This window comes from Lontra canadensis, unplaced genomic scaffold (assembly GCF_010015895.1).
Source record: "Lontra canadensis isolate GAN:19392208 unplaced genomic scaffold, GSC_riverotter_1.0 scaffold10, whole genome shotgun sequence".
Taxonomy (NCBI): Eukaryota; Metazoa; Chordata; class Mammalia; order Carnivora; family Mustelidae; genus Lontra; species Lontra canadensis.
Genome location: NW_022631004.1, coordinates 11444092 through 11465211, shown reverse-complemented (window position 1 = coordinate 11465211; position 21120 = coordinate 11444092). Strand labels below are relative to the sequence as shown.

Below are 21120 nucleotides of genomic sequence, written 5' to 3'. Positions count from 1 at the left end.
AGAATCTAGACCTCAGTAAGTTGTAAAAGCTCCCAGGGGATTCAGATATACAAGTGAGGTTGAGAATCACTATTGTTAATAATACTCGTATCCCCAAAGTAACTTTTAAGGGAACTTGTTCTGTATTTATCCATTAATCTCACATACAGAGGATATTACTCTGAACTTGGACATATATTGTTAAATCACAGGAGTTCTTTGAGGTTTTTAATCTGCTAAACACTGATATTTTGAATCTGGGAGTCTAGATTTACTAATAAAAAGGTATTTCTCAACCTGTCAGCTTTAAAGAGCCTACTGCAACAGGGAGAATGAAGTGGAATATTTCTGATTGATGTGGCACTTTTCTCCTTGTAAGTAAATGGCAGGCAAAAAAAAAAAAAAGACAATGTGAGGTTGCACCTGCTATGTAATTTTGTACCAAAGCATTTGGTTATACCTTAAAACTCAGCCTTATATGTAAAGGAGAATTACTTTAGAGTGGACTTGAATGAAAACTGAAAAATAAAATTTGGAATAATATTCATGGATGTATTTCTAACAATTAATGGTTTAAGTTAATCTTGGTTGGTTTTTTGTTTTTTGTTCTAATAGCCAATAATATCTGGTATATATCTCTTAGCTTATTAATGGATGTGTGTGGAGTGCATGTGCGTTAAAATACATGATCCTAATATGTATCTTTTTCTGCCTAAGTCCAAGTTGTTTTATTATTTTCTTACATACTTACAACAGGTTGCCTATCCCTCGTCCAGGTGAAGTTTTGGGATTAGTTGGAACTAATGGAATTGGAAAGTCAACTGCTTTAAAAATTTTAGCAGGAAAGCAAAAGCCAAACCTTGGAAAGTATGATGTATGTATACCACCTTATGAAAATGAGTATGTAGGTCAGTTTTATGAGACTTTGAAGGAGAGTATATAATTTTTTTAAATGTTCTTATTTTCAACATTATTAATTAATGCTGAGAAACTATATATGGATGAAACTCCTTTTTAATTAAGATCTGTTAATGCTACTTAACTGACAAATCTGAGTTTCCTTAAACTGTTAGCCATCTAAACTTAAGATGCCTGAGGATTCTCTTTGGATATAGAGTTGATCCTTGAACAATGCGAGTGTTACGTGTGTTGACCCCCACATATAGATTCGAAAATCTGTATTTAACTTTTGACTTCCCAAAAACTTAACTATTAAGAGCCTGCTGTCAACCAGAAGCCTTAGCAAGAACAATCAGTTACTTATTTCACATAGGTATTATTCTTGTATCCTTATGGTAAAGTCTGCTAGAGAAAAGATGTTATTGAGTAAATCATAAGGAAGAGAAGAAACATTTACAGTACTTTACTGTAATTATCAAAAAAATTCACACATATTGTTCAGAAGTCAACTGTAAAGTCATCCTTTTTGCCTTATTGCGTATTACTAAATTCAGATCATTATATTTTTAGGATCCCCCTGATTGGCAAGAAATTTTGACTTACTTCCGTGGATCTGAATTGCAAAATTACTTTACCAAGATTCTAGAAGATGACTTAAAAGCCATTATCAAACCTCAGTATGTAGACCAGATACCCAAGGCTGCAAAGGTCAGTTACTCTTAGAGGAATTTATGTATTATGCATATTTGTAGAGGTATCAAAAATGTATCAAACTAAACTTGTTTTACTTGGTAACTCATTTGAATATTGAAGAAAAATAGCTAACTATTTCTGGTATATTGTGACAGGGGACAGTGGGGTCTATTTTGGACCGAAAGGATGAAACAAAGACACAAGCAATTGTATGTCAGCAGCTTGGTAAGTGTTTATGTTGTGTATATGTTTTAATAGGCCCTGAACTTACCTCATAAAGACAGATATCTTTTATATGGATTGCTGAAATTAATGGGAAAATTTTTTAGTAATTGTCATATTTACATTCTGTGTTAACACAGTTTTCAACTGAAACATCATTCACACCCAGAATGTTGTACAGTATACGTTTTGCCTAGAAGAGGTAAAATAAAACTTCAACATTGAACACAATGCCTCCTCTATGTTCTTTGTAGATTTAACCCATCTAAAAGAACGAAATGTTGAAGACCTTTCAGGAGGAGAGTTGCAGAGATTCGCGTGTGCTGTTGTTTGCATACAGAAAGCTGATATGTAGGTTGCTTTATACTTTTTGTATATCTTAATCCTTATTTTAGAGTTTTTATTTGTGATACTGCTAATAAAGCAGTGCTTTTGAGAGAAATTAACAGAATAGTATCTCAGGTTCTCCTTTTGAGGTAGGATATTGTAGCAGTTATGCATCAGTTGCCCATTCCTGTTATTCCCACAAGGGGACAATAACTCATTTATTTAAGATAAGTACTTTACAACTTAAGGATTGCAGCACTTTTTAATATAACTAGTTGCTTATTATTTAAACTCTATACATGAAAGGATTTTTTTTTTTTTTTTTTTAATAATCTCAAGTAGAATATGAGGTCTTTTAGGTTACCCTAAAAGAGTGGAATGCCATGTGAGAAAAAAAGGAAGAAGTTTCCTTCCTACTTTCCGGTGCCTCTCTTCTCCGAGATATTTTTTGCTCCCATCTTTTTCCACATTTCTGCTCTGACATCCAATGCAGAGTCAGTCTTTTCCCCAGAATATTTTATAATTCTCTGTGGTGCCCTGCTTTTCAAAAACTCTTACTTCTTTTAATGCATCTGACTTCAGCTCATCAAGAGAAACCTGTCTGAATTACTTCAGACTATATCAGAATATTTTTCATGAAGAGATAATATTTTGTAAGTTATCCTAAGCTCTCTCCTCAGCTTGATATGTAGCCCTGCTTTCATAATTTTTTTTTCATCTTTTTACTTCTGAACAGAGTACAGAAGTTCTTACCCTTATGCAGTGGACTCCTCATTAGTGTAAGAGGGGATTGTTGTTGTTAAATCAGAAACCGTATTACAGGGATTTAAAATAGCACGTAAGAGAGAATTATATTTGTCTTGCAAATTACTATATTTGCTTTTCTTTTCCATAGTTTCATGTTTGATGAACCTTCTAGTTACCTAGATGTCAAGCAGCGTTTAAAGGCTGCTATCACTATACGATCACTAATAAATCCAGATAGGTAAGTACAGATTTGGTATATGTCTATATTATTTTAATTAGGGAGTTATACAGTTTTCTGAAGATCATCAGTGGGATCATCAATGTCGTATACATTTGTATGTTTTCTATTTCGGTTATTTAGAGCTACCACTTGAAATTACCTTCTTCTATCTAGAACAGAGGGTCTTAATGCTAGATTTATTTACTACTATGCCTGTCTCCAGGTAGCCTAGGGATACTTTGAAATGATACGAAAGTTCTGGTGTCCATGTATGTATTTCTAGGAGGCAGATCATTAGCTTTTAGCAGATCCTCAAATGGATTGTCACTCAAACACACAAAATTTAGAACATTATAAGGATCACCAGAGTAACTGGTTGTTTAGGGTCTTGCTGAACTCCAAAGGGTTCTTAACCTGTTAAATAATCACAACACCTTTGGTTTATGGGGTATTTCTGTAATTTGCAGAATTTTAAAATCCATTCTCTCCTTTGAGCCTCATATTAATCTTGTGTGTTAGACTCTTAGGTGGTATTTCCATTTTGTAAATGAAGAAGTTTAATGTCAGAAATGGTAGTTATCTGTTGTAGGTTTACAGATTTACAACATGGCAAAGCTATTGACAAAACCACAGATCTTTTTCTGTGTAGTGTTTTGTATGCCTCTTTCTATCAGTGACTGATATAACACACAGCCAATAGAAGAATGCAGGAGAAATCCCTAGGGGTCAAAACCAAAGAGAGAATGAAATTAAAGAGAAGAGACCAAGATATAGGTTTCTTGAGGGATGTTGCCTATCTGTAATAACATTAATAACCTCTGTTGTAATTAATGTAAATAGCAACCACTCAAGAGTAGGAAACAAAGCCTTATATATTAGATTGCCACATATAAAATGTCAGGACTTTCGAATAACTGCTTTATCAGGGCGCCTGGGTGGCTCAGTGGGTTAAAGCCTCTGCCTTTGGCTCAGGTCATGATCCCAGGGTCCCAGGATCGAGCCCCACATTGGGCTCTCTGCTCAGCAGGGAGCCTGCTTCCTCCTCTTTCTCTGCCTGCCTCTTTGCCTACTTGTGATCTCTGTCAAATAAATAAATAAAATCTTAAAAAAAAAAAAACTGCTTTGTCAGCAAAACACAAGCACGTGAAGATGTCAGGGAAGCATATCTCACTCACTGAACTCATTGAGAGTGGAGGGGGTGTCTCCTCTTCAAATATATTCATTGACCAGCAGTTCACATGGATATGGAATTAAAATTTATATAATCAGGGGAGTTTAAACTCTTCATAGTAAAAGAGCATCCTAGAATCTTTACTCATGTGGATGCCTAGCAGAAGCAAATATAAAACCACATTGTAGGGATGTGCCCTCAATCCTAGTCATCCAGGGTTCCTACAAGAAAAGACTCGTGATCCAAATAATAATAGGAAACCATCTGAAAGATAATTAGTAGACACAACAGACAATAGGATTAGACCTTCAAGAATGTCTCAGGTGATTGGTATTCTCAAAGAAACTATAAAACAGTAGTATCTAAAATATAAAAGGATATAAAATCGTAAGAATATGGTATCACAAAAAAGCAATAGGTAAATGTTCAAAAAACTCAAACAGATTTAGAAGTTGGAAGTACAACTGTGATATTAAAAACTCACTGGACAGGGGTACCTGGGTGGCTCAGTCATTAAGCAGCTGCCTTCGGCTCAGGTCATGATCCCAGGGTCATAGGATCGAGCCCCACATTGGGCTCCCTGCTTGGCAGGAAGCCTGCTTCTCCCTCTGCCCTCCCCCTGCTTATGTTCTGCTCTCCCTGTGTGTCTCTCTCTCAAATAAATAAATAAAATCTTTAAAAAAAAAGACAACTCACTGGACAGCTCAGACACGTTAGGGACAGCAGAAAAGATCATTAGAAACCGAAAAGTTGATCTGTGCAAGTTACCAGAATGAGCAGATTGAGAATGGGATTGAACTCTGATGGAGTTCAGAAGGGAGGTTTAGAGAATGGAATGAGAAGACTGTTTACATATATTTTAATAGGAGTCTGAAAAATAAAGCCATAGCAAGGTCATGGCTGAAGGTACAAATGATCCCCATACATACTTTGAAATGAAACTTAAAATTTATCAGTGATAAAGAGAGTGTTGTGCCAAAAAGTAGCTGTAATTTTCACTTCATATGTAGGCCTGGACATTATGATTGACTCTGAGGAATATAAGAATATAACATGTAAGTCCTAGTATTCAAAGACTTAACAATTGATAAAGAAAAGAATATACAGGGGCACCTGGGTGGTTCAGTGGGTTAAAGCCTCTGCCTTCAGCTCGGGTCATGATCCCAGGGTCCTGGGATCAAGCCCCACATCAGGCTCTCTGCTCAGCGGGGAGCCTGCTTCCCTTCCTCTCTCTCTCTGCCTGCCTCTCTACCTACCTGTGATCTCTGTCAGATAAATAAATAAAATCTTTAAAAAAAAAAGAAAAGAATATACAGGCAGTCAAATCAGTGATTCTCAACCCTAACCCCTTTTCATAAAATATTTTTATATCCCTTTATTATGAAAATCTTGAATAATACCTATTTTCACACATTATTTTCTTTTAAATATCACATAACATTCTAACCATAATAAAAAGAACTAAAAAGAAAGTGATTTACATCCAGGTGACATATATCTTAATATGTAAATGTTCAGGGGGCACCCGGGTGGCTCAGTCGGTTAAGCCTCATCTGACTCTTGGTTTTGGCTCGGGTCACGATCTTAGGGTCGTGGGACTGAGCGCTGCATCAGGCTCCATGCTTAGCAGAGTCTGCTTGGGATTCTTCCCCTCTGCCCCTATCCCTGCTCATACATGTTCTCTTTCTCAAATAAATTAATAAATAAAATCTTTAAAAAATATGTAAGTGTTTAGGCATTTTCAATGCTGTATTTTTAGAGGGCACTAGCCATAATTGTAATAGACTAACATGTCAAAACAAATTAGATTGACTAAGTGAAGAGAATGATTGAGTTAAACATTTTCACAACTGTCTTGGATGTTATTTATAGATAAAGGGTTAAAATAATCTCTTCGTGATAGATTCATGAAAAAAGGTGACAAGTATATGCATCCTGAAATTCTGTGACATGTCAAGGCAAAGTCTTAATGCTGTAAAAAGATTTCAGAGATCATATCCTTAAAACAAGAAATAGAGCATGGATTGGAGAAAGGACACTAATACACAAGATTTTTTAGCATTTGACCTCTGAGAACATCTTTGGTAAGATTAAAAACCAACAGGTGACCCAAAATTAATTGTAGAAATTTCACAGCTTAGATTTCTCTATGCTGCAGATTTGTTTTCTTTACAAACCCTCAGAAAATAGAGTGGCTCACTTAAATCTTTTTTACATTTTGGACCTCTCTGTAAGTTCCACTTAAAGGTAGCAATATCAGAAGCTTTGACCTAGTTGTTTTTTTCTTTTCAACGCAAATTAAAAGCCTCTATATGATACTATGCCGCCTTAAACTGAGTTGTGAAATTTTAATGGTAAAAAGTAGACAGTTATTCCAGATAATGGAACATTGCCAACAAAGATACCAAACTAGGATGAGTATTGGCTCACTTGCGTGATTGCCCTTTTTATTGATGATGCTTCTTACCAGTGTGGTAAAAACGATTTCTTTCCCTTTTTTTTTTTTTTTTTTTTTTTTAAGATTTTTACTTATTTATTTATTTGACAGAGAGAAAGAGAGTACAAGCAGGGGGAGTGGGAAAGGAAGTAGACTCTCCGCTGAGCTGGGAGTCAGCTGCCAGGCTCAGTTCCAGGACCCTGGGATCCTGACATGAGCTGAAGGCTGACGCTTAACCAACTGAGCCACCCAGCGCCCTGAAAACATTTCCTTTTAATATTTTCTTTTCATAATTAAATTTGTCCATTTTTTTTTCATTCTTTTTACCACCTGATACCTAGATTGCTATGATAAATTTCTTTAAAAAGTCTGTGGTTCTTTCTTCTTGCCATATTAATCTAAAATGATATTTTTTTCTTATTCTCTTATTCTAGACCTGTGCTGCATCTTCTAGCCATATGTTGCTATTTTAATTTTAATTGAAACTAAAAATTCATTCCCTCAAACTACACTAGAACATTTTCATAGCCATAGGAAATTCTACTGGACAATTCTACTTAAGAACTGAACATTTGAGATGCCTGGGTGGCTCACTTGGTTAAGCCGCTGCCTTCCGCTCAGGTCATGATCCCAAGGTACTGGGATGGAGTCCCTCATCGGGCTCCTTGCCCAGCAGGGAGCCTGCTTCTCTCTCCTCCTCTGCCTGCGACTTTGCCTGCTTGTGCACTCTCGCGCTCTTTCTCTCTCGCGCTCTCTCCCTCTCTCTCTCTCTGACAAATAAATAAATAAAATCTTAAAAAAAAAAACAAAACTGAACATTTTCCCCCATTGTCAATTTAGCATAAATCCAAATTCTTCATTTTGTCATTCAGTAACTTTATTAAACATCACTTTGGTACATATCACAAGACTAAAAATCATAGAAGTACTAAAATGTACTATGTAGTCTCACTTCATAAAATTTAGGAACAAGTTGTAGAGATACTCAAAAATAGTAAAATCCAAATAACAGTTCAGAGTGAGAAAGGTTCAAGAGTTGCGGAAAGCTCATTTGCATACTAGGAGATTATACAGTAGATAGAATTGTGATGGACTTTATAGGGTTGAGTAAGATTTCAGCAGGTGAAGATTTAAACAGAAGACCATTTATGAGAAGAAACAGACACATAGAAATGGAAAAGTAGATTATTCAGGAAACAAAGATCCATTTTTAGTGTGCCTTATACTCAGGAGAAGTAGTACCTAAAGTTTTGGAAACTTGAAAGAAATTCTTAGGATGTTAATTTGTTTTATTTGCAACTGAGAGCCATATCTGGGAACCTGAAAAAAATGAGGTTTGTTAAAAGTCTATAGCAATATTTAAAGAAATTTGAGAGCCTGAGCAAGGGTTTAGGCAGAAAAAAAAAAAGGAACAAAATGAATACATAATACATGAGACATTGTTGAGAAAGAGTTGACAGACTTGAGAATTTAAAGTTTATCATTGGGAATAAAATTAGTGCTTTTTTTTTAAACAGGAGTAATGACTCAATACAAATGTGGAAAATTTTTACTTGTGTAGGAAACAAGTTGGAATTTGAGATGTCTATAGGACATTGCTTTTTTAACATTTTGAACTAACCCAAATAGGAATAAAATGCTGCATAAAAGTGTCATGACTTTTATTTGCCTGATAGTTTGTACACTAGCAATACTGTTCCCTACCACTTCAAAAGTCACATCCTAAAAAAAAACAAGAAAAAAATGTCACATCCTATCCCATCCCACTTACATAGTACTGCAGTATACACCTTTTTCCTTTCCGACCTTCACTAGACCTTATATCTAGAGAACATACTTGGATGTATACTTTTTTTGGTAATGTTTTGTGTCTATCCCTTGTTTTCTCCAACTAATTTGAAAATTCTCCAGTTAAGCTTCCTGTCATCCTGTTCTCTGCATCTCCTAATGCAGCTAGCATATGGGACAGGACAACTAGAAGGGCTTAATCTGTAAGATGAATAGCATAGTCAAGAGTTTAGGCTACATCAGATTTAAATCTATTGTAATTATTTCAGCTTGGTAAAGTTTATTTAAAAATGTGTTCTTTATTGGCAAAACACATTTATTTCATGTATCCATAAATTGCTTCCCATTATTTTTTTTTCCCCTTCCTTTTAGTTTAGGAAAATAATTTGAAACAGAAGACTGATAATGAGTCTTATTTTAAAGAAAATGTTTTAAGGCTTTGCTTAATATGGTCTCTGCATTTAATTTTTTTAACATATCTGTTTTCCTGACATTTACACTGTTCTAAGAATTTAAATGTAATTAAATATAATTTTAATTTCATTATATGTTATGTTACATTTAAAAATAAAAATCTATATTGATTTGCAGATATATCATTGTGGTGGAGCATGATCTAAGTGTATTAGACTATCTCTCTGACTTCATCTGCTGTTTATATGGCGTACCAAGTGCTTATGGTGTTGTCACCATGCCTTTTAGTGTAAGAGAAGGTAACTTGAAAAATTATTTCCACAATGCTGTATTCTTTAATGCTTAGAAAATGTATTATTGTTGATATTAAGTAGTTATATATTACTCTTTTATCCAAAACTCCAATCTTAATGGAATTTAATCACTCAACAGAATGTTTATATATGAGGTTGTAGCCATTAGTTGTTACTCACAACATTTCATTTTGGAGAATTTTCTGTCAGGGGATAGAAATGTTTTCTCAGTTTCACTCTTTGCAGTCTTAAAAGTTATTATATTTTGGCTTCTACAGCATCATTGTGGTATTTGTCATCTTTATCTTCGAAAGCCCAATACCAGTAGTGAAATTCTTAAAATTTATTTAGTGCTCATCTTGTTTTCATGTTTCAAATTTATCTGTAATCTGTATCTTAATTTTGTAGATCTAAGACTGTCTAAAGGCCTAATAAGGTAGTTTAGTAAGTATTCTTTAAATAAGATAGTAAAATAGCTTCATAAGTATAGTTTTATTTATTCTTTCTACTTTCAGGAAAGAGGGACTCTCTGGCCTCTCTTTTCCATATCTCTTCTCTACCTAAGCAAGTTAGGCAAAAATAAAAACTAACCTACTATTCAGTATCTCCTGAAACAAATGTCAGTGCATTCTCTACCTAGTATGCCTTTTTCCTCTTAATTTCTTTGCCATTTCCTTCCACTGATTTCTTCCTCCTCTTTTACTTTATATTTCATCTTTCTTAGGTGTGCCTTCAGCTGTCAGTCTAGAACAATTAGGAACACCCAAATGGACTACGTATGTCATACTTTGAAAAAATACTGTATTTTACAAGAAGAATTACTCATGTAGTCTTTAGGTTGAGCAGGCTCTTTTTTTTGAAAGTGATCTCTTCAAAGAGATAACTTTTGAGATACCTAAGAAACTTTGGTAAAAAGGAATTTATATTGGGTCATACACTTTGCATAAAAAGGTAGTGGTAGCTTTTTAGTTTATAAAAAGTACATAAAGTTTTTAGGTTAAGATAAGATGAAGGAATAGCTGTCACTTATCTATTTGTGCAAATGATATAAATATATGCATATGTTAAGGAAAAAGTTGTGAGATTGCCCAGTTTTCTTTCCAGTAGTCTGTCTTAAGAGAGGATATTAAAAAGTTACTAATTTTTTATTCTCCTCAATTTAGCAAGTACTTACTGAGTACCGACTCTATACCATGGAGTAGGTCCAGAATTGTGTTGATAATGACATAGGCAGGTAGCATTCACTCTTCACAATTCTAGTTATAAATGCCATGTCTAAAAGCTATACCATTTTAAGAAATGGTTCCTGGTAAAGTTTTTGAAGTTCCCCATCTGTTAAAACAATTCAAGTAAATGAGAACTTATTTTCTGCTTTCTGTGAATACTGAAATTGATGCCATAAAAATGTGTGTAAAAGCTTTCTCTGAACTGTATAACTGTAAACAGCTGTATAACAGCTTGAACTATCTTAAATTGACAAGACAGACATTGCAGTGGAAATGGAAAGGCTGGTTTGTTAATGGTTTTTTGCACAGTCACACTTTCTAGAGCCTCTGTTCCCTTATCTGATAAATTAGGTATCTGGATTAAGTGGCCACTACGGTTTCCTTCAAATTTATATTCCTATTTAGTTTTTGGTTTTAATTTTTTTATCCTCACATTTATAATTTTTAAGTAGTTTTAAGATTAAAAAAAACATGCTGACTTTTAGCAAGATCTTTCATTCATTCTTTCAGCAAATACTGGAATACCTGTGTTCTAGGCTGAGGCTGTAGACCCCCCTGATATGGCTCTCAATTCTAGAGGGTATGAGTAACCACCTTAGGCTTTCTTTCAAGATCTTCCAGGCTTGAGCTACTATCTTTCTCTTATTATTTTAAATATAGGAAACTGTGAAAACAGATCTTTTCATTTTCCCAAATAACCCGCTTTTTCATTTCTGCGTCTGCCGTTATGGATCTTAACAGTTTGGAGGGATCCTCATGTACAGTATGTTTTCTTTCTGTTACTAAAAGATATTTAAATAATAGTGTTGGGGCGCCTGGGTGGCTCAGTGGGTTGAGCTTCTGCCTTTGGCTCAGGTCATGATCTCAGGGTCCTGGGATCAAGGCCCGCATCAGGCTCTCTGCTCAGCAGTGAGCCCCTCCCCCCCCCCCACCCTCCCCCCTCCGGCTTGCCTCTCTGCCTACTTGTGATCTCTCTGTTGAATAAATAAATAAAATCTTTAGGGGAAAAAAAGTGTTTATTTTTGTATAGTGAAGCCAAATAAAAGGTTAAATGAAGTCTGTTCGTTACTCTAAATATATTACAAACCTGCAAAATTAATCTGAAAAAATGCAGTATATATTATAACTTCTGTTTGTGGTATCTAGATCTCATGTGAAAATGCATACTCATAACTTTATTTAAAAAATTATTCCCCAAATTATATCATTTTATGTCTGAAAATATTCCATTTTTAACTGTCAGTTTTTTCAGAGAAATTAGAAGTTTTGATTTAAAAGTACAGCAGAAATGCCACCGTATTTTTTGCATAAAACCTAATGGAAAAAAAACCTTACATAAGTCACATCATAATGAAGAGATATGCTTTGTGTATATAGACAAATATGTATGCATACGTTATTTCAACTTGCATTAGATACATAAAACACCATGTTATCACTGCATGTTACCACAAATCCACAAAAATTTGAAATCTGTGCTTAGATTGCCCCTAAGAGAACCTAGGGTTTTGCTTTTATATGATAATTTCTTGCTGTGGAGAAAAACTAGTCTTTAATTGATCTTTACTAATCTGTTGTCAATGACTCCAACAGGCATAAACATTTTTTTGGATGGCTACGTTCCGACAGAAAACTTGAGATTCAGAGATGCATCACTTGTTTTTAAAGTGGCTGAGACAGCAAATGAAGAAGAAGTTAAAAAGATGTGTATGTATAAATATCCTGGAATGAAGAAAAAGATGGGAGAGTTTGAGCTAGCAATTGTAGCTGGAGAGTTTACAGATTCTGAAATCATGGTGATGTTGGGGGAAAATGGTAAGTTTTTCTCACTCCCTTTATTTGAAAGTCTGTTCTGTGGGGAGCCTGGGTTGTTCAGTGGGTTAAGCCTCTGCCTTCGGCTCGGGTCATGATCTTGGGGTCCTGGAATTGAGCCCTGCATCAGGCTCTCTGCTCAGCAGGGAGCCTGCTTCCCCCTCTCTGTCTGCCTGCTTGTGATCAAATAAATAAATCTTTAAAATAAATAAATTAAATAAATAAATAAATAAAATCTTTAAAAGAAGAAAAAAAAAGGAAAATCTGTTCTGTTTATCCAGTAACTTAGTTTTAGCTACTTCATGAAAAACTGACTCAGTTGTAGGTCTGGGATCTAGGCTAAACCCATACATTTCTCAGTGTAGTTCACATTTTGTGATGTACGATTTAATACTGTCATTCAATCAAGTTTATATTTTACGTATTTTGTTTCATAACCTGTGGTGAAAATAAGGTATTTTTTTCCCCAAGCTAGTTTTTCTCTGTATAAATTGATAGGACAAAATAAATAATCCAAAAACAATCTAGTTTTTTCTTGGCATTTCTCCATTTGAACTCTCATTTTAAATTCAGGTTCATCTTTGTAAATAGTTTTATTACCTAAATTCTCAGTATTATATTGCTGTCATAAATAGAGCTGTGAGTTGAATTTGAGTACAAAAAGTCTCGCATTGCTTTCAAGATTCGAAGGAGTTAAAAAAAAAAAAAAACACAAGATTTTAATTGTATACTTAGAGCTTGTAAATCTCTAGAAATTCCCTTGGAGGATTTTGCAATGTATCGTTAACTGATGCAGTCGTTAACTGATGGAGGAAATTTGAACTGGCTTGCATTTGACTAAGTATTTCATATAAGCGGATTTAAAAGGATGACTCCATCATAACAATACTATACCACTTGACAGTAAATTGTGTTGATATTTTAGCTAAGTAATTATTTTAAAAACTAACCCAAGACTTGTATTTCATAGATCTACCATTTATTAAAATGGTTATTAATAAGATTTATTAGTCTGTTATATTCCTCCCATTTAGTTTCAAATGATATGTTCAAAGTGAATCGTGAAAGTTTTGAGTATTTTTCTGTATAACCTTCAGAATTTGGTAATGTCATTATATATCTTTAAAACTAATTTCTTCTTAAAACCCTGGAGTGTACATAGTGATTTACTATAAATGTGAACCATTTTTCAAGTCTTATTTGTTGTATGTTGTGTTGGCAGGTACTGGTAAAACCACATTTATCAGAATGCTTGCTGGAAGACTTAAGCCTGATGAAGGAGGTACTGTTGTATATTGTTGACTATTTCTACTCTGTCACACATGGGAAACTTTGAAGATATGGGTAATTCTCATTGTCTTCTTTGTTTGCATTATTTTACAGGAGAAGTGCCTGTTCTAAATGTCAGTTATAAGCCACAGAAAATCAGTCCCAAATCAACTGTGAGTAACGATTCTGTTATTTGGTTATTAAAGGAAAGTTTATACACACACACACACACACACACACACACACAGTTTTAATCTTTCACTGTATCAAAATTCTTTAGATTATTTTCTGTATAGTTTTACCAAAAGTGGCTAAAGAGTAGCATCAAGACGTCAGTCCTTGATTCCAGTGTTAGGAAATGCTTCTAAAATCTGTTTGACATCTTTTTCCAAAATAAAAACCTACGAATGTGGGGGCATCTGGCTGGCTCAGTCAGTGGAACATGTTAGTCTTTATCTTGAGGCTGTGAGTTCAAGCCTCTTGTTGGGTGTAGAGCTTACTTTAAAAACAAAACAAAACAAAAAACCTGACATTTAATGTGTGTTTTATGCTGCATATAACATGAGCAAAAAACTAAAAGGCCACCTACAAGATAAGAGAATACTCTTGCAAATTATTGAATAATAAGGTACTTATATCCAGAATATATAAAGAACTGTTACAACTCAGTTTAAAATTGGGCCAAGGATTTGAATAGTCATTTTTTTCAAAGAAAATGTGCAAATGGCCAAATAAGCATGTAAAGATGCTCAGCACCATCAGTTATTAGGAAAGTACAAATAAAACTACAGTGAGATACTACACACCCACTAGGATGACTTAAATAAAAGACAGTAACAAGTATTGGTAAGGGTATGGATAAACTGGAACCTCATGCATTGCTGATGGGAATGCAAGATGTTATGGTATAAAAGCCACTTAAAAAAGCTTGACAGTTCCTCATATGATTAACATAGAGTTACATATGAACCAGCATTTCCACTCCTAGTTACACATACCCAGGAGAAATGAAGACCTTTCTCAACACAAAAATTTGCACACAAATGCATTATTCATAATAGTCAGAAAGTGGAAAACCATCTCAATGTCTATCAGCTGATGAATGGGTAAACAGTGTGGTATATCCCTGAAATTAGAACTGTGGTACTTGTACTCAGTACCACTTTGTGAGGTCTATTTGAGATAGCTTACAATAAAAATTTTATTTTTGATACTTTGTATAAGCTTAGCTTTTAAGTTCTCAGACTCAGCCCTCTTCAAAACAACAAGCACAGGACATCTTAAGATTCATCCCAATCATGTTAGGCATTTTGTGTTATCTTTCTGATTGCCAGAGGGTACTTGATACCCATGCTGACCTTGAGAATTATTCCTATTCTCAAATGATAATCTTTCTTGAAACAGTCATCATTTACTACTTTCAGATTTTAAGATGCTTTTTTTACTTATTGGACATGATGGGTTTTTAACATAAAATTTTCAGAACACGCTATAGATGATGAATAAGCATAAAAATCTATCTGTGGGTGGCAAATTGATATTTTTTTTGCTCTGGAGCTTGGCTTTGTGAAGATTGATAATTAGAGGAGTTCTGTACTGAAAATTTCAATACTTTTCTCACTAAAAACAGGGAAGTGTTCGACAGTTGCTACATGAGAAGATAAGAGATGCTTACACTCATCCGCAATTCGTGACTGATGTGATGAAACCTCTGCAGATTGAAAACATCATCGATCAAGAAGTACATACTCTGATTTTTATTGTATTTTAAACTTTGTATGTCTCTACGTAGTTTGCTAAACTTCTTCTCCAAATAGGTGCAGACATTATCTGGTGGTGAACTGCAGCGAGTGGCATTGGCACTTTGTTTGGGCAAGCCTGCTGATGTCTATTTAATTGATGAACCATCTGCATATTTGGATTCTGAGCAAAGATTGATGGCAGCTCGAGTTGTCAAACGGTAATGTCCTGCCAGTAAGAGTATTAGTTTTAATTATGTGCACTGGCATACAACAGTGCTTAATACAGCATTTGAATAGTTGGTAACAGAAAACTGGAAACATTTTCAAATTCATGTATTTTAGTTTCATACTCCATGCTAAGAAGACAGCCTTTGTTGTAGAACATGACTTCATTATGGCCACCTATCTAGCAGATCGAGTCATCGTTTTTGATGGCATTCCATCTAAGAACACAGTCGCAAACAGGTAAAATGATTTTCTGAAACATTCAACCCTATTTGTAAGCTCTTACAATTAAAGTTATTACTCAAAAATTTCCTTTGAGCTTATAAACACTTATCATACCATTTTAATTTTTAAAGAGGTAGCCAGTAATTCTAGGAATGATTGTGACTTGCATGATTATTCATGTTGAATATATACTGGTTGGGACTGGAAAAACTAGTGTTCAGACCTTAGAACTCCTGACTGACCCAGGGAGATAAGCATGCAGAGCTCTGGGCTGCTCACGTTTTCTTGCAAGTTAACTTCTGTCTACTTCATTATTTGGATTTTCAAAACAGATTAGGATTTTGATTCCCTGAAAACCATTGATGCTCTATACAGCAGATAAAGAAAACAAGATGCTCATAGGTTACTTGATTTGTCCACAACTTACACTGCTAGTGGTAATGCTTACAGTGGATCCCAAATAGCTGGTACTGATCTACAACAGAGACAACATGAATGATTTTACCATTTCCCCTTTTTTCTTTTTCTTTATTGGCTTGAATGAGAGCATTTGTCATATAGAGAAGTCTAACATTCAAATCAGCGTAATGAGAAATTTCTTACACTTTTTAGTGCTACAACCTTATGTTAGTTTGAAACATATGGAATTACTGATATGCCACCATCTTTTTCCTATGAAAGTAGCAATTTCATGTGATTGCAACAGGTTTCTGATATTAAAGAGGGAGGAATGGAGTTGCTATTTGAATAATTCAGCCAAAATGTAAGAACTTAACTTCCCAAAATTCCTTTGTTTTCATTTTAAAGTTTTTACCAATTGAGAATTAACATATTTCTTTGAGAGGGAAATTTCATAGACTATAGAAAGCTTATTAAATTCAAATAACAATCCTTTATATTTACAAAAATGTTTAAAATGTTCCACAAGTATGATGTAGTTTAGTATGATTTAAGAACTAGTTGGGGTAAAAAAGATGAATAAAGCATAGAAATTGAAAAAGGAGTTACAAAGTATAATAAATCTTTTGTGCTGTACATATTCCCTCCAGTGCCAAATTTCTGATGTTCATGTTACCTTTTCTGTTAGATTCTCTACTCTCCTGAAAATGTCAGATTGGAAATTCTGTAATCTCCTAATCTTTTGTTTTTCTAAAGTAGTATTTCTTAAATGTTTCTTTTTCCAGATCAGAAACATAGTTTAAACTGGGTTTGTTTCACACAAAAATATAGCCAAATAAACTAAACAGTCCAAGCAAAGACCTTTCTGAGTGTAGAATTTATAATATGCTATGATTATACTATTACCTAGAGAATTTATGATTGGGGAACTATGAGGGAACCCTGCTGCTCTTCATCACAAAATGTAGTGAAATTTGTGGGATAAATTTTGATCACAGTTGATGTCTTATTTTTCCTCTAGTCCTCAAACCCTTCTGGCTGGCATGAATAAATTTTTGTCTCAGCTTGAAATTACTTTCAGAAGAGATCCAAACAACTATAGGCCAAGAATAAACAAACTCAATTCAATTAAGGTAGGTAGAAAAACTCTTAAATCATGGATAATTTCTTACAATAAATAATCAGAAGGCATGTTTCATATTGGAAACCTGTTTCATAAAAAAAAATTGTCATTTTGTTAATTCTAAGATTCATATTTTTCACCTGAATATCTGATGGCATCCTTCAGTCTGGTAGGCAATAATGATGCAGTTGCTTTTGCTACGCAAACTCAGACCTGTTCACGTTATCTCGGAGCCATACCCCCACTACTGTACTGCCTGTGTTGAGTTTAATTGCCGTTTTAAATATCTTCAGAAAGATTACACAAACTCACTGTCAAAACAAGGAAGTTTTTACAGAAAACCATGACCACTTTCTCTCATGTTTTTCTTCTAGTGCACACACAGCAACCAACACCTGATTAAAATATTTTACAAATCCAGACACGCTCCTTCAATGAGCATAAACTTCTACACAATGGAAAAACATTTTGTCAGTTTAATTGGCAGTATTTTCCTTTCTTTGTGATATATAAAGTTATTAATTATGCCCCCTACAATTAATGGAGTATGTGCAACAGTTTTTTAAGAAAGCAGTAATTTCTTGGCCACTCAGAAAAATGAATTAACTGTAAAAAAATTTCTGTGTTTTTGTCTCCTGTGGTGCCTACTTAAAATGCTTATGTTTCATGGCCCTCTAGCTCTTGTCCTTAATACTAGCATTTACTAGATTTTATTATTTTCATATTTGTACTGTAGCTTTGCTAGTAAACTATAACCTTAGAAAGCAGAGACCAGGTCAATCAGTATACATCATGTATTTTTTTTTTTTTAAGATTTTATTTATTTACTTGACAGATCACAAGTAGGCAGAGAGGCAGGCAGAGAGAGAGGAGGAAGCAGGCTCCCTGCTGAGCAGAGAGCCTGATTCGGGGCTCGATCCCAGGACCCTGAAATCATGACCTGAGCCGAAGGCAAAGGCTTTAACCCACTGAGCTACCCAGGTGCCCCACATCATGTATTCTTAAGAGGCTGACACAGTGGATTGATGTCTTCAGACTTTGCTGTGTATTTTGTTTAAAAATTACTGTCTGGTCAGGATAATGAAATTACAAGTTCTGACTTGAAAAGTTTTTGTTTTAAAAATCATATTAAGTAGAAAAGAGGAACTAAATTCTACAACACTTAGGCACAGCTTAATTTTCCTAAGAATTCCTTCCAAAGTGTTAACAAATGTTATATTTGTCTTTTTCTTATGTAGAAACCCATGGTTCTGGCCCCAGATATACCTGGTCATCATTCCTCTGTGCCCACTCATCTTAGTCGTCATACCTTGATCCTAATAGGAAACTCCTAGGCAGATAGGTGGATGGATCATTACTGGCCAGTCTATAAACAGTACTGGGAAAAAATACTTTTATATGCACTTTGTGTAATAGTTCTCAAACTGACAGTGTTAACCTTCTGGACTAGAGGCTTGTTAAAGTCAAAATGATGAGGGGCGCCTGGGTGGCTCAGTGGGGTAAAGCCTCTGCCTTCCGGTCAGGTCATGATCCCGGGGGTCCTGGGATCGAGCCCCACGTCGGGCTCTCTGCTCAGTGGGGAGCCTGCTTCCTCCTCTCTCTGCCTGCCTCTGCCTGTTTGTGATCTCTGTCAAATAAAAATCTTTAAAAAATAAGTAAATAAAGTCAAAATGATGAAAATGGAATTTAATAGTTTAGCTGAAAATAGTATTTTATATAAGCAAAATTTTACATACATAAGTAATGCATTTTATATAAAGGGGCTTTGCTTGAGGTGGACTAAGGGAATTTTCTGGTGGTAGGGATAAGTAACAGAGGTCCTAATCTTGTCTTTGATTTAGTGGATCCAGGAATATCCAGATGCAGACAGTGAGTGCAGAGGAGGTTGTAGAGGTGCTATTGTAAACACTACTAACCAATACTGTGGGTGAAAGTCTACCCTCAACATACAGGAGAATGGTGTTGATTTTGTTGTTTCTCTATTTTTTAGGATGTAGAACAAAAGAAGAGTGGAAACTACTTTTTCTTGGATGACTAGACTGAATCAGAATATTGAAAAGCCATTTCTTAAAGGAAACATTTATTGGGATTTTTGTCATATAAAACTTTAATCAGGTTTTATGCCCCACATACTCTGGAGCTTGAAGTATAATTTACTTAATGTAACATCAAAAGCCAGTTGTGTTGTAAATTATAGTATGAACACAGAAAATGCATTTTTCTGTTCTTGATAAGGCCCTTTTTATGTATAACATTCTAAAATGAAGACATTTCAAGCTACACAAATTACCTCCAAGTTTTCATGATGTATGGGAAGATTTTCAGTAGGTGTCATCATATTCATGTACCAAATGCTGACCAGTGTTACTCCCTTTTAAAAATCTTGAAAAAGCTTTCTGTACTTAGTGTTTGCCAAATATTCCTCTTTAATGAAACTGCCCTTGTTTTAAAAGCCGGTCGAAGACTCCACTAAAGAAATTTGATAAATAAACACCAGGATTGTATTTGTTATTTGTTTTCAGTCTTTGCACTAGGTTTTTCAGGGTGTTGAGACTTTCAAAGGAAGAGGATCTACTACTATAAAACACCACTGTTTGGAAAATGGCCATGTTCCCAACTTAAGCATTGTTTACAATGTTTTTGGTGCTTTTGAATATCTTTTGAGTATCAAAAGTCATTTCAACACCCTTCCCCCCCCCATCCACCAGAAAAAACCCTAACTTTACTATGAATTACTCAGTTTTAGTATTCCATAAAATTCTATATTCTATAATTGTCAAAGTAACATTCTTTACACAATTGTACAATCACTGATCAAGATTTAGGAAAAGCATTTTAAAGAATATTTGCTTCCTTTAAAAGTATAGGCTCAAAATCTTTAGAGTTGATGCCTAAGCATCTGTGTAATTCTAAACTTCCACAGATTTCTAATGGGCAGCCAAGGAGAGTAAGCCACTTTCCTAAAGGCAACATTAACGCAAACAAGTCCCCATAGCAATATAAAGTACCTCTTGGTACCAAATATACTCACCTCCATGTTTGAATGTAGAGGACATGATCTAACCCTATTTGATTGGGGGCGTGGGGCAATTTTGGATACTATATGTAGCAAGACCTCTAAAAACTTACCCATATCTTTTGAGTTCCTGAGTTTGAACAGTGGGTTGTAGTGTGACACCACTTTCAGTTACACTTCTAATGCACTGAACTGGAACTAACTTATACTACAAGCGAGGAAAAGAGTTTACTAAATAAATTAATGGGGCAAGCAAAATAGAATTGGAAATTACTGAAGACTTTAGAGCTCCTTGAAACAAGTGTTAAGGTGCAGACGGTGAATAGAAAATATGGTTTAACTGGTCCCCAATTAGGCCTTTTAAAAAAATAATTTAGAAGTAATCCATAAATACATGTTTGTGTGAAAAATTCAAACCTACTGAAATACATGTAATGAAAAGTTACGATCTCTCCTCACATTACCCTCCCAAAGGTTACCAGTGTTTGCATTTAATAATATATATCCTTTTATGGTTTTTTTCTGTGCACTTACCTAAGTGTGAATATGTAAAGGGTTTGTTTTGTACATAAATGGGATTATACTAAAATAAGTAGTGCCTATTTTTAAAGATAGGTTAAATTTGTGAATGATTATTTCAAGTATATTGAATAAAATAAGACAAAAGTTTTTACTTACTGATTCCGTATTCTGTCCTAGAGAAAACACTTGTGATAAGAACACAGCTCTACTTAACTGCTGATGACAGAATATGTATTAGTTGTGATATTGTTCATGTAAATGAAAATTTTTAAAATATGGATTTAAATTTTTATATAGCAATAAGAATTTACAGTTGTGCTAACAAAGTTTTTCTATAAAAATCAGTAATACCAACTCAAATACACCAACA

General features: G+C 34.6%; 1 protein-coding gene across 1 annotated transcript in view; it reads left to right on the top strand.

The window, feature by feature from the left end:
- The window catches only part of ABCE1 (ATP binding cassette subfamily E member 1), a 32183-nt gene extending 11277 nt beyond the window's left edge, over positions 1-20906 (top strand). Inside the window, exons 5-18 of the mRNA XM_032855606.1 lie at positions 736-853; positions 1450-1587; positions 1728-1797; positions 2049-2145; positions 3017-3106; positions 9076-9197; positions 12011-12232; positions 13452-13511; positions 13613-13671; positions 15129-15239; positions 15316-15458; positions 15583-15705; positions 17111-17222; positions 19203-20906. Coding sequence (XP_032711497.1) covers positions 736-853; positions 1450-1587; positions 1728-1797; positions 2049-2145; positions 3017-3106; positions 9076-9197; positions 12011-12232; positions 13452-13511; positions 13613-13671; positions 15129-15239; positions 15316-15458; positions 15583-15705; positions 17111-17222; positions 19203-19250 — 1513 coding nt within the window. The 3' untranslated portion in view covers positions 19251-20906. The remainder of the gene's footprint in view (positions 1-735; positions 854-1449; positions 1588-1727; positions 1798-2048; positions 2146-3016; positions 3107-9075; positions 9198-12010; positions 12233-13451; positions 13512-13612; positions 13672-15128; positions 15240-15315; positions 15459-15582; positions 15706-17110; positions 17223-19202) is intronic.
- The last annotated feature ends 214 nt before the right edge of the window (positions 20907-21120 follow it).